The sequence below is a fragment of the Excalfactoria chinensis genome, chromosome 21 (assembly GCF_039878825.1).
Source record: "Excalfactoria chinensis isolate bCotChi1 chromosome 21, bCotChi1.hap2, whole genome shotgun sequence".
Taxonomy (NCBI): Eukaryota; Metazoa; Chordata; class Aves; order Galliformes; family Phasianidae; genus Excalfactoria; species Excalfactoria chinensis.
Window position 1 is genome coordinate 2,293,586 of NC_092845.1, and position 14,657 is coordinate 2,308,242.

General features: G+C 48.6%; 1 protein-coding gene across 2 annotated transcripts in view; it reads right to left on the reverse strand.

Annotated features, from left to right (window-relative positions):
• Window positions 1-5,436: 5,436 nt before the first annotated feature.
• Window positions 5,437-14,657, reverse strand: part of NECTIN1 (nectin cell adhesion molecule 1) — a 70,197-nt gene continuing 60,976 nt past the window's right edge. Inside the window, exons 9-10 of one of the 2 annotated variants that reach the window (XM_072354763.1) lie at window positions 13,874-14,059; window positions 8,330-8,463 (exon numbers count right to left, since the gene is read on the reverse strand). In XM_072354763.1, the coding sequence (XP_072210864.1) occupies window positions 13,919-14,059 (141 nt within the window). In that variant the 3' untranslated portion in view covers window positions 8,330-8,463; window positions 13,874-13,918. Of the gene's footprint in view, window positions 8,464-13,873; window positions 14,060-14,657 lie in introns of both variants that reach the window. The other variant, XM_072354761.1, reaches the window with a different exon arrangement.

Genomic DNA, 14,657 nt, shown 5'->3' on the forward strand with positions numbered 1-14,657 from the left:
GTTCTGATCAGGGAGTGATTATTGCTCCTCGCTCCAAGCGCTGATGTGCGGCGCCAGCTGACTACGGCTTGATTTCCTTTAACTGAGCTGACCTTTGGAGGTTGGAATTAACAACGTGAGCACACTGGCCGCTAAAATGAGGTGTCAACCTGAAGGAAAAGTCATAAAGAAATGCGGCTCTTCCTCCTGCACGGCTCCTTTTTCTGTTTGGAATGGCTATTTCTCTTCCCGTGTTGTTGCTGTAACGCGCTTCGTTCTTAAAGGAAAACATTAAAAACTTCAAGGAGTGACTTGTCACTGACTGTGTGATGTGGTCTCGTGATCACTGTGCTCCTGGTGGAGGTCTGCAGTCAGCTGAGCTATCAGGTGTTCCTGCTTACAGAATGGGGTTGGAACCGGATGACCTTAAAGGTCCCTTCCAACCCAACCCATCCTGTGCTTCTATGATGTCTGGTCCTGTTAGAGATGGAGGGAGTTGTGGTGGGGTCGTTGAGCCCATGGATGAATCACAGAGCCATGAGGGGTGGAAAGGACCACTGAGATCATTCAGTTTAAACAACCAGTGTTACCCACAGTGCCACATCTCCATGTTCCTTAAACACCTCCAAGGATGGTGACTCCTCCACCTCCCTGAGCAGCCTGTGCCTCTGCCCCCAAGGCAACCAGAAGTCAACTTGCACCTTTCTTATCTAACAGATAGCATTAAAATTAATGGGATGAGCCCTCCTGCTCATGGAAGGGATGTTCTTCCAAGGCTGTTCAGCTGCACCCCTGTTTCCACCCCAAGATGCTGTTGTGTCATTCGGATTCGCGCCGTAAAGCAGAATGAGATGCACAAGAGCTGGGATCTGCCACCGTTTGTTATTGAGTTTGTAATGTGCAATTGTGGGGATGATTATAATATCACCAACTGGATTTCATCTGTCCCTGTGCATTCAAACAGGCAAGCCTAAATGAACAGTGACAGGAAAATGTTCTTGTTTGCACACAAATACTTTAATAACCAGCAATTTTGGAAAGATGAAAGTAGGAGAAAAAGAAGTTGAAGGCCGAAAAAGCTCTTGTATTAAATCCTGCAGAGAAGTTAACTCTCAGGAACAACATCATTAAGGCTCTACGTGTGCCCTGAAGAGTGGTGAAAGCAAGCAGAAGGGTTAACTTCCCCCCCTTATATCTCTCACCCAGCAACCACTGCTTTGCATGCCTTTTAAGGCAGCCAGGAAATTATATTAATTTCTCTAATGCGTGCAATGCCATAAGTTCCTTTTTTAATTATTATGATCAAAATATTGCTTAAAATTAAAGGCAGCTGCATTTGTTTCTGACGGATATCATAATTGCAATTGTAAATTGGGAAATGTAATGTTTCCTGGTGCTGCTGTGAGTAATGGCTCTGAAATCATTATAGATAGGTAGATATAAATAAACCAGGAGATCTGTGAAAATAGAGCAAAAGCGAGCTAAAAAGGGTAATTAGCAGAGTGAATAAGAACAGAAGAGTGCAACGCTCAGACAATATCTACACATTCAGTTGAGTCCTATGGCTGTATTGGTAGGAATCTGCAAAATAATAATATAAAGGAGGGGGGAAAAAAAACATAATCTCAAGCAGAACAAGAATGAATTTGAACACTGGATTTACCATTAAGATTCCTTACTGTCTTTTATGCCCTGCAGGGAAATAATTTTAAATTCTTGGGGTATTATTATGGAAATGGAAAATAAAGGTTTTCTGGTGCTGAGGTCCAGGCAACAATAAAATGGCTGGTGTTGCAGGGATGCGTAGCAGTAGACCCTGATTTATAAGGAGTAATTGCACTCCAGCTGGCTCATTGTCAATAAGCAAGGGAGGAATATTGGTAATGGTTGTGTAGGCTTTGGAAGGAGCAGTGCAAAAGAAGCGGCTGTGAATTGGAACCCCCCTATCTGGGGGCTGTGGTCGCTGGGTTGGTGCTGCTGGATGTGCAGCACGAGAGACACGCTGATGACTCAACAGGAGGATAAACAGAGGTGGGAAGGATGTCAAGAGCTGTGCAGCCCTGGAACACCTTCAGTTGGAACCACTGGCCGTGGGGCTGCTCCTGTTGCAGGCAGAGTGAGAGGAATGCGGAGATCAAGATCTGTTTGGAAGGTGCTTGTTATGGGCACGGGAAACTGCAAATTGCTGTGGAGCTCTGATGCTCTGGGACAGACCAAATGGGACTGCCTTGGTTTCACCCACAGGGTTTGCACGGGTAAATAGTGCTGAAGAGATGCATGTTCCTGCACATGGAAGAAGACACTTTGACCTCTATTGGAGCAAAGCTAAGGCTCAGAATTGGACTAGCTGGGCAAAATTCCAAGAAAAGCCAGTCCATCCCATCAAGCTGATTACTTTGAACTACTTTCCATCTAGTGAGGGCAGGGGCAGAAGCTCAGAGTCTTCTCAGGGTTCATTAGAGTGATAGGACCATTATTCTCCTTCTTCATCTCATAGAATCAGCTCCTGGAATCATCTCCTGGCAGCCAGAACCGAATTTAACAAGGACACTGACCGATTGAAGAGCCCTTGTGCATTCTGTAAACAGTATTGATTTTCACATTCACAGAGAAATGAATTAGATGCCAATTGTATATGAACTGAGCCACAGTCTCTTGTACTCAGCGTGTCTTCCTACCTGTCTGAATAGAAGCACATCTCGGTGCCCTTAAGGGAAAAAAAAAAGAGGTTGAGGGGAGCAGGAGTAGAGCTGTGGGACTAACAAAGCTGTCTCCAGCCCTCTGCTATTGTCAGCGAGCGCCTTGGGGAGCGCGTTGCTAAACTAATCAGGCTGCTGTATAAATCTGTAGAGAAACAGATTTCAGCTCCATGGTCACCGTGGTATTGACATACATGGCTATAGACTAACCTCAGTCCTCCTAGCTCGAGGGGACCAGAAGAGAGAATAACTGATGGACACTGAGTGAAGAATAGGATGCTGAACCCCTTCTGCTCCACGGGATGTTTTCACTTGCACAAATCCAGCTGCATTTTTATTCTGCTGTTTGACAAAGGACGAGATAGGCACTTAGGCTGTGAGCATAGCCATCATCTCTGGGCTAGTCCCAATGACTTATCACTGCCAGAGCTTCAGAACTGCAGTTCATGACAGTGGTCCATCTCTGGGAGATGGAGGGATGCTGAGGTCCTGCAGAACGAGCAGGATTAGCTGCTGTCCCTCCTAGAATGGCCACATTTGACAAGGGCATGGCCTCATGTCATGAAGCTCCATCTCCTGCTCCCATCTCTATTGCCCAGAAGGAGCTCAGACACTGAAGCCAGGACTGGTTTAATCTTCTACAGGCCTCTAATGACTCTGAACCCTCTGTCTAACATCACTCAGCATGACTGCTTAATTACAGTAATTAGGGAGTGTGGTACAAACCTGCGCAGTGTGAAGGAGGCCCCGCTCTCAGGAAATGGATTCTCTGTCAGGCAGGCCCATTAGGAGGTCAGTCTGCTTGTCAGCCTCCATCTCCTGGAGCAGCTGTGCTGGGTGTGGGATGCCACGAGGCACCCTGTGTCCTCAGCCTCCCTTCCTTCCCACCCTCACGGCTGCTTTTAGGTTCTGACATCAGCAGCAGTGAAAGAACATTCCTGGTTACCCTTTGGAAGAGGAAGTGTCCTTAGGTGGGATGGTGGCAGTGGAGCCTGCTTGCCTACCATCACCCCATCATTAAGGTTGACAAAGACATCTCAGACCCCCAAGTCCAACCCCAGCCCACCTCCACCATGCCCTCTAACCATGTCCCCAAAAGCCCTATATCTAGAGTTCTTGAACAGCTCCAGGGATGGTGACCCCACCACTTCCATGGGCAATCTATGCCAATCTCTTTCTGAGACAGGGACTCTGAGACTCCTTCTCTGCACCCATGATATCTCCATGCCTGCACACACAGCTTTGTTCCCACCCGGGATAGAGATGCTGAGCACCCAGGGATGTGGATGAGAACCTGCCCCCAGCCAGGACAGAAATAACCCTGGCCCCCACACCTCTGCACGAGGAAGGAGCTCTGAGTTAATGAACCATAAATTCCAGCTTAATGAGTTTTATACTGAGGAGAATAATTAATGTAATTAGTACTGATATGAAAATGATGGTACTTGAGCCTGGATTACAGGAGGGAGCTGGGAGGAAGCTTTCAGTCTGGGGTGCTGCTCACGTGGAAGAGTGGGGCTGGATGCACTTCTAGCAGATTTTAAAGCCTCACCTCCTGTCTGCCATAAAGAGAAAGAAAATAGAGCATGACAGCATAGCAGAAAGAGATCAGCCATCCCTGTTTGCCACAGAGATATGGAATCTTTAATGCAGCTCTGCTCCACGCTCTCCTTTAATTTGCAGCTCCCCCATTCCACTCCATGCTCACGGTGCATCGCCTGCCCTCCACGGTGCCTATTTTTGCTGCTGTATGAAAAGCTCTTTATAAAGCTGGCTGGCTCCGAGGATAAAGCAGCATCTTTTCAGCTATAGGAGTATTTTGATGCATTTCATGTATTTTGTGCAGCCCAAGTGTTGGCAAAAACAATATTTTAGTTTCATACATATAAAGTTACAGCCACATTTCCGAATACATCCTAAGTGGTTTTGCAGGAGGAACTTTCTTTTGAGAGAGGCATCGATCGTAGCACATGGACATGAGAGGAAGAGACCTCAAAGCTCATCCGAAGTGCTGACCTGCTTCCACATCCAGCAGTGGAAGGGGAATAAGAAAACAAGCTGCGTTTGGGAGCACCTTTGTTTGAGCAGCATCCAACCCATGCAAAGTGTCCCTGGTTGCAGTGTGCGTTTTGGGGTGCCATTGCAGCTCTGAGCAAGCCCCAATAGTGGGAGCTGCTGTGCAAATGGCACCAGGCAGAGGTGAACTTCTTTTCTGCAAACACAATCCTAAGGGGAGGTACCAGGTTCTGGCAAGACAGGATAAACCTGTCTGGCTTAGGGCAAAGTGACAGCAACATTACCAGCAGTCTGCTTTCCACATCCAGTGATTGGATCTATGTGATGCCCTGGACCATGGGTGAGTGGGGGCTTTCCTATGTCCCTATACCATGAGAAACTGCCTTCTGCCCACCCAGATCTGGAGCAGAACTGTTTCAAAAGGTCTTCATCCAGAAGCGGAGGTTCTGTCCACGTGCAGTGGAGCTTTTCTATTAAAAATATACCCTGTGGATTTCCCATTCTCACCATTAGGGCGCTAAAAAGTCTCTAATGGTATATTGATCAAAGCTGTCTGATTGGGCACCTTGTAAGGAAGGGCTGGTTTGGATTCACACCCCAGAGATGTAGTCATTGCCTTCCCTGTGTGATGGATGGGGCAGAGGGGAGCTCTGGGCTCTCCCATCCCCTCCAACCAAAGGCAGGTGCAATATGTTTGTCACCTTAAGCATTCAACTCACAGCCAGGCCAGGTTGTTATAACTCTTCACTTTTATTTAAGTTCTGTGATCAGTCACTTCCATCTGCAAGAGCTCTTGTGTCAACGCCACCGGTGCGTGGAACAGAAATCGCCACATTTCACCCCAATACAAAGCAACAGGAGGAATGGCTTCATGTCTCACATGGGGAATAACACCCAGTGCACGCTGCTAGCACAGACTCATCCAGTTTCCTGCTCAACTTGTTCAGCTATCCACCCAGCAATGTTTCTGTTCCCAGAGCGGTATCTTTGCAAATCAAAGAGGGGAACGCCTCCCATCAGCACTGCTGGGTTTGTGCTCCTACAACATAAGCAATGGGCAGCCTTAGCATGGAGCAAAGCCAGTGTTCAGCCCTTAGCATCAGGTCCAGCAAAGTTTGGAAGTGGCCATTTGGCAAAACGTCGTGCAACCAGGTGGGAAGGCAGGGAGGACTTGGAGCAAAAGGATCAGAACATTGCTAAGTGTGGCTTTGTAAAACCAAAACAACCTCTGCTACGCCATCCTCCTCAAAGCTGGTGTCCTCCAGCCTCCAGCAGCAGAGTAAAACCACTTGCAAAAGGCTGTCTGGGAAACAGCCATTTCCCCTAATGCACCTGAAGACCTGACCATATTCCACTTCCCATTTAAATGTGTAGATCCGGCTGAAGCTGCAGCAGATGAAGGCTCCCAATCAAATCTACTTTAATTGCTGCTGTGCAGGCAGCATCCTGCTATTACGGGCATGCAGACAAGGAAATGTGGAAGGTTTTTCTCTCAGCAGTGGTGCTGGGTTGGCTCCGGGACATCAGAGAGCCCAGGGTTTTGCAGCACCACTCCATATTTCTTAATGGGGTGACCAAAAGCAGACTTGGCAGAGTCCAAAGTATGGTCTCCCTCATTGGGCTGGATGTGCTGCCATGGTTTCAGCTCAGAGCACACCTGGTTCTAGCTCTGTGATAGCCAGAAAGTGTACCAAGGTGTGTTGAGAAGAAAACTAAAAGGGAGAATAAACACATTGTCTGAAGCAAGACACATAGCACTCAAGCCCATTGCTGTAGGGACGTGCCTGGCTGAGTTCTCTGGAGACTGAAATAGGAGTCCAAATGACTCCAAAAAAGGCCTCAATCAGTCAAGACTGATAGGGTGGCATTGCAAAAGTCGCACCTCATGCTCTAAGGCGACGTCCTACAGTTCCTGACCCTTTGGGCATGGGGGAACCGCAGGCACTGGAGCACAGGGAAGCTGCTGCGCTGTGCAGGCATTGCCTATTTCAGCTGGAAAAGGCATCAGCATCCTTCTGCCTGCACCTTGCCTGCCACCCAGGCAGGACCCTCAGCCACCTCCCCAGCCATTATCTATGCCTGCAGGGACTTGGTGAGGCTGTGTTTCTCTGTGCAGAAAGGGGGACAAGCAAAGTGAGTCCCATTGCTGCTCGAGGTGATGGGAACAAAGAAAGCAAAGTGCATAGAACAACTACGGCTGCTTAAATCCAGATATACAAAAATAAAGAGGTGCCAGAGTGCTTGGGCAGCACACAGGACTGCACCCAGGTCAGCACCCTCACCCCCTGCACTGAGCTGGGTGTAGGGTGGGCTGCTCACTGGTGGAAGTGGCACTGGAGCCTCACCTCTTCTCTGCCAAAGCTGGGTGAAACAGGTGAAGGTTACCCTCAAAACCAAGCTCTCTTATAAGGTTTTCATTCCTTTTTTCTCCTCTTCTTTGCTTTTATATACATATAAGTGTATCTCTATATTTATTTGTCCTCTAATACAAGTGAACACAAATGTGATGTGGAGAGAAAGTCCCTTCTCTAGAACACTTCATGGTTGCAGGAATGTACACGTTTGGATTTACATACCCACACACATTCCAAACATTAGAAAAAATATATATAGCCCCCAAATTAAGATGCTTTAAAAAAAAAGGGTTCAAAGGCCAGATTCCTCTGTTGGCTTTTATCCTTCGTTAAGAGTAAGAAGATTACCTGAAATCATGATTTTTTGTTCATATTCTGCCTGAGTTCATTTTGAAATTCCAATCAACAGATTCAAGGAGAAGAGGGGGAAAAGCTAGTGGGGTCTGAAAAGGAAAACGAGAGAGATCGTTTTCCTTGCTAATTTTTTCCCCTCTGGGTTTTCAGGTTATAAGAAGGTTATTCAAAGGATACTTTCTCTGATGCGTTTGCTTTAAATACATCCCAGTCCAGTTTGGGTTAAAAAGAGCCAATCCAAGCAGTTGGAAGTGGGAGTAGGAGGGAAGAAGGACAAACGCAATCTCTAAACCAATCCCTCCCTTCTCTTCATGGGTTGGTTTTGAGCATCTTTCTTTAGAAGCATCTTATTATTTGGTTCAGTAATCTTGGCTGGTTATCTCTTTGCAACAGGGATCTCCTATCTGCCAATGGGAAAAACCATTTTCTCCAAAGGGGTGGTGAAGAATCCACACCTGGCTACTCTGGTGCAAACTGTGGAGATGGACACAAGGGAACCTATGGACATTTAATAGGGTTGGGCACATCCCATCCCACACATGGCAGCTGCCACCCACATATACATGCACGCACATAGCCAGCTTGGTACAGAAGGGCCAGGAAAGAGAGACTCAGGGATGGGATGAGATGTGGGTGAAGGCAGAGTGTTCCCTTGGGCATGAAACAAGCCAGGCAGACACTTAACCTAACCAAGTCACTTACAATTGCACCCAAGTTGAAACTAAAAATCAATCGACAAATAAGCAAATGGCAAAGAGGGGTTTAAAAGGCCTTGGTTGTTGAGTGACGGGGTCGGGAGGAGTGAAAACCAATGAGCGTCTTCGTTTTCGTTGTGCTGATGTTTAAACATACTGTTCCTTAGGACAGATGTACGGAGCCCTGGAGCCAGGAGGAGGGCAGCAGAAGGAGATGTCAGGGTGGTGAGGATAAAGATCTTGTGGGAGCTCTGACAACGGTGCGTAGACGTGGGGGATCTTCTGCAGGTACCGACCGTCGTGTGAGTAGCAGCGGGTCAGGTAATCACTCGCATTCGGTATCTCTGAGTGACACTTTCCAAAGTTCTGTAAGCAGAGGCAAAAGTCAAAGGGTGAGAACGGCCATCAAACAACGAAGCTCAGCTCGTTGCCTAGGCTCACATACAGCAGGTAGGATGGGAAATTAAATAGTTCTGCTTGCTGCTTGGGAAAAATAGAAAGCTGGGTGATAAAGCCTCGCATTTCAACAGCATTGCCGCAGTGCCTGTAATATCCATTGGGCTGAAGAATATGTTTATGTTTTGCATTCTTTGCCCCTTGCCTGCATGGTCTCTGCCTCTCTCAATACAGCAGGCAGTAGGGCAAGGAAGGGCATTTTATTTACAGCCTTCCTAACTCATCCACACCTGAGTTTTGTAAAAGCAGCGCTGGTACGCATCGTTAGTCCAACTCAGACATGTGATCTTTTGTACAAAAGGGCACATTTGTCTGACCAGCAGCTCTGGAAAGTACAATAGGTTATTGTGCCCCATGTTTACCCAGCAGCCAGGAGTGCTGAGCTGTACCTGTACCAGCAGCTCCTTTGTCAGCCTCAGCACCAGGCTTCGGAGTCAAAGCAGCAGTGGAGAATGTAAAACATCTGCAAGATGGGAGCTCAGAGCAGCTCCAAGAAATCCCTGCTCCCCGTGGGGTGACAGAGGTGGGATGCCCACTCCTGCTCACCACCCCTTCCCTGGCTGAAGCGGTGCAAAACAACCCAAACAAGACTGACCATACCCTTGCTCTTGCCATGGGCTAATCTCATCTCCAAGAGGCAGCAAACCCACCAGCAACAGCCTTTTATGCCCATGGTTTGATTCAGGGCTGGATGAAGCAAGTAACTTGCCCTTGAGTCCTTCCTTGCTCTCTTTGAACATAGCACAAACAGTTGGTTTAGTGAAGAGGACAAAGATTTGACCCTCAGGAGAAAAAGCCTGAAGGAATAGAGAGATCTACTCGACTCCTCCACTGCCAGTTCCTGGATAAATATTTCACCAGGACACTTAATTTATTGATGGTTCAGACTGCTGTGAAAGGCAGCAAGGTTGGGGGGCTGGTGCTCTGAAAGTAGAGAAGGCCACGGGAGGGTGGGGGGTTGGAGGACCGGGACAGCAGCCACAATGCTAAGGTCAACCTGACCTTCTTTTCTCTTTTAGTTGGCAAAATGGTGTGTCCCACTGCTTGAGATATTTGAAGTCAGCTGTTTCGAGTTGTACAGGCAGCTCTAGGTCCCCTATATGCAGAACTACTGCATTGGTATCTCTGACATGTGGGTGAGTCATTCCCACACCTATCTCCTGGGGTTTCATAGAACCATAGAATTGGTTTGGGTTGGAAGGAGCCTTCAGAAGCTGCCTGGTGCCACTCTCTTACATGCACAAGGACACCCACAGCTGCAGCAGTGCTCAGAGCCCCATCCAGCCTGACCTTGGCTGTCTGCAGGGATGGGGCACCGCCGCCTCTCTGGGCAACCTGTGCCACTGCCTCACTGCCCTTGGTGTAAAAAACTTGCTTTACAATGAACCATGTGCAATCCCTGTGACAGCACACAAAGAGGCAGCATATATATGGTACATCTATACCAGTTACACAGCATCAACAGGAACCCACATAGTAAGGGAAGAAGGGAGTGGAACAGCCGATTGCTATTCCTTTGATTGTATCAGGTGATAAAATGATATGGGGCAGGGTTAGCACCTAAAGACATGCAAAGGTCCTCTCCCTGTATAATCTGTGCTCTGGGCTCTTTGAAAGCAGCAGAACACCTTTATGTGCTGGTGGGGATGGAAAAAGGTGTCAGCTCTGATCTCCTGCATGGTAAGTTACTGGTGGGTAACATGAAAGGGAGGCAACCTCAGTGATTGAACCTTAGTGAGATATGGCAGGCAAGAGGGGCTCTTAGCCTGCCTGGCAAACTATTATTGTTCAAAGAGGAGGGCAGGTTTGTATGTGTTTTGGGCATGCAATAGGAAAGCAGAGGGCTTCCTACAAGTGTGAGGGCTCAAAAGGTCTCACGGGCAGAAAGGTCTAATGGAAAAGATGCTCTCATTTAACACATACAGATACTTTCTGTAAGCCGAATTGGTTGTCAGCAGCCAGCAGTAAGAGGAGCAAAAGGGGCTGTGAGAAACAGCATTACTGGCTGCTTAGGGTCCACCAAACCACACATCTTTCTGTCTGTCCAGTATGGGCCTGAAAGAACCATCCTCATAGCAAGGCTGGAGAGAATTAATGTCATTCTGTCGGCACTTCTGGCCAGGTGAGTACAGATGAGCTCTGCTTTTCTTTCTGGCTGTCTTTTGTGCTCAGCTCTAAGAGCAGAGCAGCTGGAGACCCCCAGCACTGGGGCAAAGGAAGGGGTTCCCCATTTGCCTTCACCTTTCTCAGTGTGTGAAGCCAGGAGGCGATGACTCCTGCTTTGTTTCCTTCTCTACATAGCAAAAGGAATGAGAACAGAATCAGCCTGATGTTTATTAACATGTTTAGCAGCCGGTGCCCTTTGACTTCCTTCCCCATTCCCACTGTGACTTTTTTCCAATCTAATTTATCTCTAACAAAGTTTGAAATTAAATTAGGGATAATGAACTAATTAAATTGAACCGGCACACAACTCCGCCACCTTCCCCCACCTGACTTCTCCTCATTGCCTTTGTTTCCAGCGTGGCTCTGTAAAATTCTTCATTATCTGGGTTACATCCTTCCCCCACCCACCCCCAGTTTTATTTCCAAGAGCTTTGATTGAAGGGGATGTCAGGAATCCATCCGTTTCAGACAGCCTAGAAGATTACCTTTAAATGGTCTTTATTTGATTGAATTAGCTCTCATTTCTGTTATGACTTGCTCTCAAACCTTCCCCATTTCCTCTTCCCCTGCCTTCTCCTCTCAGGTATCCCCATGCTACTTGTAGCTCCCTCCAACCTCACCCATAAGGTTGTATTCCATCAACTCCAGCTACTTACCTTCTCTCTGTTCTTACAGCATCATAGACCATCTGTAACCTTAAGCATTTACTCCCATGGTGTTTCTCTATGTGCCAACCCCTCTATTCTTTATCAGGGTTGGAATCCTCATTCTACTGATGGGAAGCTAATGAGGATCCACCTCCGTGCTTTGCTTTTTCTCCTGCAGATTGGAGATGGTGCTGTTGAACGGGGGATGCTTGTGCAACTTTTTGGCTTTAATGGGGAGGAAGTGGAGTAATTGGGAGCTGAGGCAGCACTTGCTGATTGTCTGATGTCCCCAGCTTGGTATTATGGTGGGTTTATAGGGATGTGGTTTTTATAGGGGCGTTTCAGAAAGCAAAGCTGGAAATCTGAACCCTGCTCTCTAATTGGTCGGGATCTCGATGCGAGTCTCATGGTTTGAGCTGTTCTTGCTGTAACGGGGACAAGAAATTCCCAAATAAAGCTGAGAACAGGAGAGCGGGGAGGTGAAGGGGGAGGAAATAATTAAAGCAGCATAGAAAAAAATCACCCTGATCTGTAGTGTGCCTTCGCAGGGAGATTTTGTGGCGGTGAGATTACACCTTCAAAGCGCCATATGACTGGCTTTATTTTTGCTTCAGAGAGACTGGGAGGATTTCCAAATTTGGATTTGGAGGATTACTGTCCTTTGGCTGACAATAAAATCCCTCCCACCCCTGGGGAGGATGCGGTGAGACCTCCCAGGATGGATTAGGTGGTGCCTGCCTTGCTCCTGTTTGTGCCAGTGGGTCCCAGCGTAGCCAGGAGTCGCTGGGAGGTGGATAAGGGGAGCAGCCCAATGGCTGAACCAGGCGGACAGACCCCACAATGGAGAAAAGCAAAAGCAAACCCATCCGCAACTTACTGTCCGCTCTCGCTCGTTACGTCTACGAAGACCTTGATCCTCATTCTGGGAGCAGGGGTGGGCGAGACACCGCAAGAGAGAGAGGTTACCACTGGGTCCAGCACCTGGCTGTGCAGACACTTACCTAGGAAGGCTTTTGCTACAGCAGGGGAACTACAGGGCTCCATCCAGCATGGGAAAACCAGGGAGCACAAGGGAAAGGCACACTGAGCTGCCCCACTGCACGCCTTCCACCCAGCTCCATCACCCACCTGCTGGCACTGATGCTCTCAGGTTGCAGTGAGGCTCTGTGCAGATAGGACTGTGCAGAGGGGCTTTTCGAAAGCAGTTTTCTTACTCATCATCCCCCCTGCATGGAGCTATTCTCATCCTTCCCAAGGACCCAGTTCCTTTGCCCTTTATGTTCTCCTTCTCTGTTCCTAACCTATTGCTGCTGTGTGCCTCCTTCAGTCCTCCCTTTGCTTCCTTGCTATGCACTGAGAACCCTGCAAGGCAATAGCCCCATTGACCCCACAGCCCCTTCCTCCCAGTTATGAGGCAACAAACTAAATGGAAAAGAGCCAGATAGATGCTGTGGTCACCACACCACAGGAGACAGATGAGGACAAGGAGCGAGGAAGAACCTTGGCTGAGGAGGGAGCTGCCTTAGTTGGTTTGTGGGCCAACAGTTGTGAGTGGGAAGGGGGAGTTTGCTCTGTTTCAGGTAGGGAATTGGTGCCTTTAATACCTGAGAGATGGGTATGATCATAGGGTAATGAGAGAAGACTTGAAGTCACTCCTCCCTTTGCAAATACCATTCTGCTTCAAAGGCTCTCTAGTACTTGGAGAGAACCCAAAAAACCACTGGTGGGTTAAATGCAGTTGGAGCCCTAAGCAGGCCTTGCTGCAGGACCTGAGCTCTGAGGGTGATGCACGGAGTGGAACAAACAGGGAAGTAAGTCACGTCTGATCTCTGCTTTTGAGAAAGAAGGCACCAAAAGAAATCATCTTGCTCCCCCTCAAACATCAAAACACGCTGTCTGCATCAGCCCTGTGCAACGCAGCCTCTTCCATTCTGCATGCACCATCCCTCCCTGGCTGCCTCTTATTCCCCCACTTTCAGATGCAAGAACCTTTACGTGTTCCCATTTCTCTCACGTACTCTCCCACCTTGTTCTTTCACACATGCACATATGCTCCCTCTTATCTATAGTCTCTTCCACGCACACAAACTCTCCTTTTTTTTTCCCCCTATCTAGTCCCCTTCTCTTTCCTTCCCTTCCTCTGTGTAGCCTTAAAGGCCCTTTTAACATCTCCCAAAGTTTTGGCCTTCTGATATTGCTGCTTTGCTCAGCAACGTGGCCCCAAATCAATCTGCATCCCTCAAACCCACCTCGTTTCTCCCTGTGTCTCCAGCCAGGCTGGCTGCAGAACCCAACCATCAACCCTTCCCTCCCGCGTGCCTCACCTCCATGTAGAAAGCAAAGGACAACAGAGAGCATGCACAGAAGGCAAAGGCATTCCTCCAGCCCCCAAAACAAGGGCAGCGTGCGGGAGGACGGGGTGGGTGGGATGGGTTAGGAGCACTCCACGACAAGGACAGGGGATGCAGAGAGGAGCACAGTGAGGAAGGCAGAGTGCAGTTGTGTACCTTTGAGGCCAGAATCTGAGGGGAAAGGGCCTAGAGTGACATGCGCTAGCGTAAGTTGGGCTGGATGGTTGCATACTCGACTAGGTCTCCGCCAGCATGGATGGAGGTCCGAGGACTGGGTGACGAGGCCAGAGCGGCCGTGTCCAGCTCTGCATAGTGGACATCACAGTCCTTGGTGCCAGAGTTCTGGAGAGAAGAGAGCAGCGAGGCAGTGGGGGGAACAGGAGGGAGGGTTTGGGGTCAGGAAGGGTGAGAAGACGAGAACCGAGCCGGAGGGAGTGAGTGGATGAGGTGGGATGGGGTTTGAATGAGGGGAAGGGAGGGAGAAAGAAGAAAGAAGGGTGAGAGGGGAGGAAGAAAAAACAGTTAAAAAGAGGGAGGGAGGGATGGCATGAGCAATCAGTCAGGTAACACCACAAGTTAAGCCCAAGATCCCCACGGCACCATTCCCCAAAGCTACCTGCAAAGCCCAATGACCCGGCAGCCAGGCTGGCAGCACCCTGCTGAGACCTGATCAGATACCTGAACTGTCAGCATTGAGCCAAGAGTTTGGGGTTCAGGGGTGATAGTGATGAGAAAGGACTGAGTCTGGGGTGTCAGGATGGAATTAACCTGCAGGGAGCAGCTGTATTGCTATAAGGAAATGGCACTGCTTAACCAGTGCTGTTGTGTTGCCCTAGTATGGGGGCTATGATGGCTTTTCTTATACACCACATTTTTTGCAGCAGGCTTGACTGCACATGATGCTGCAGCAGATGAACTGCGCAGCGTGGTTTTGTGGCTG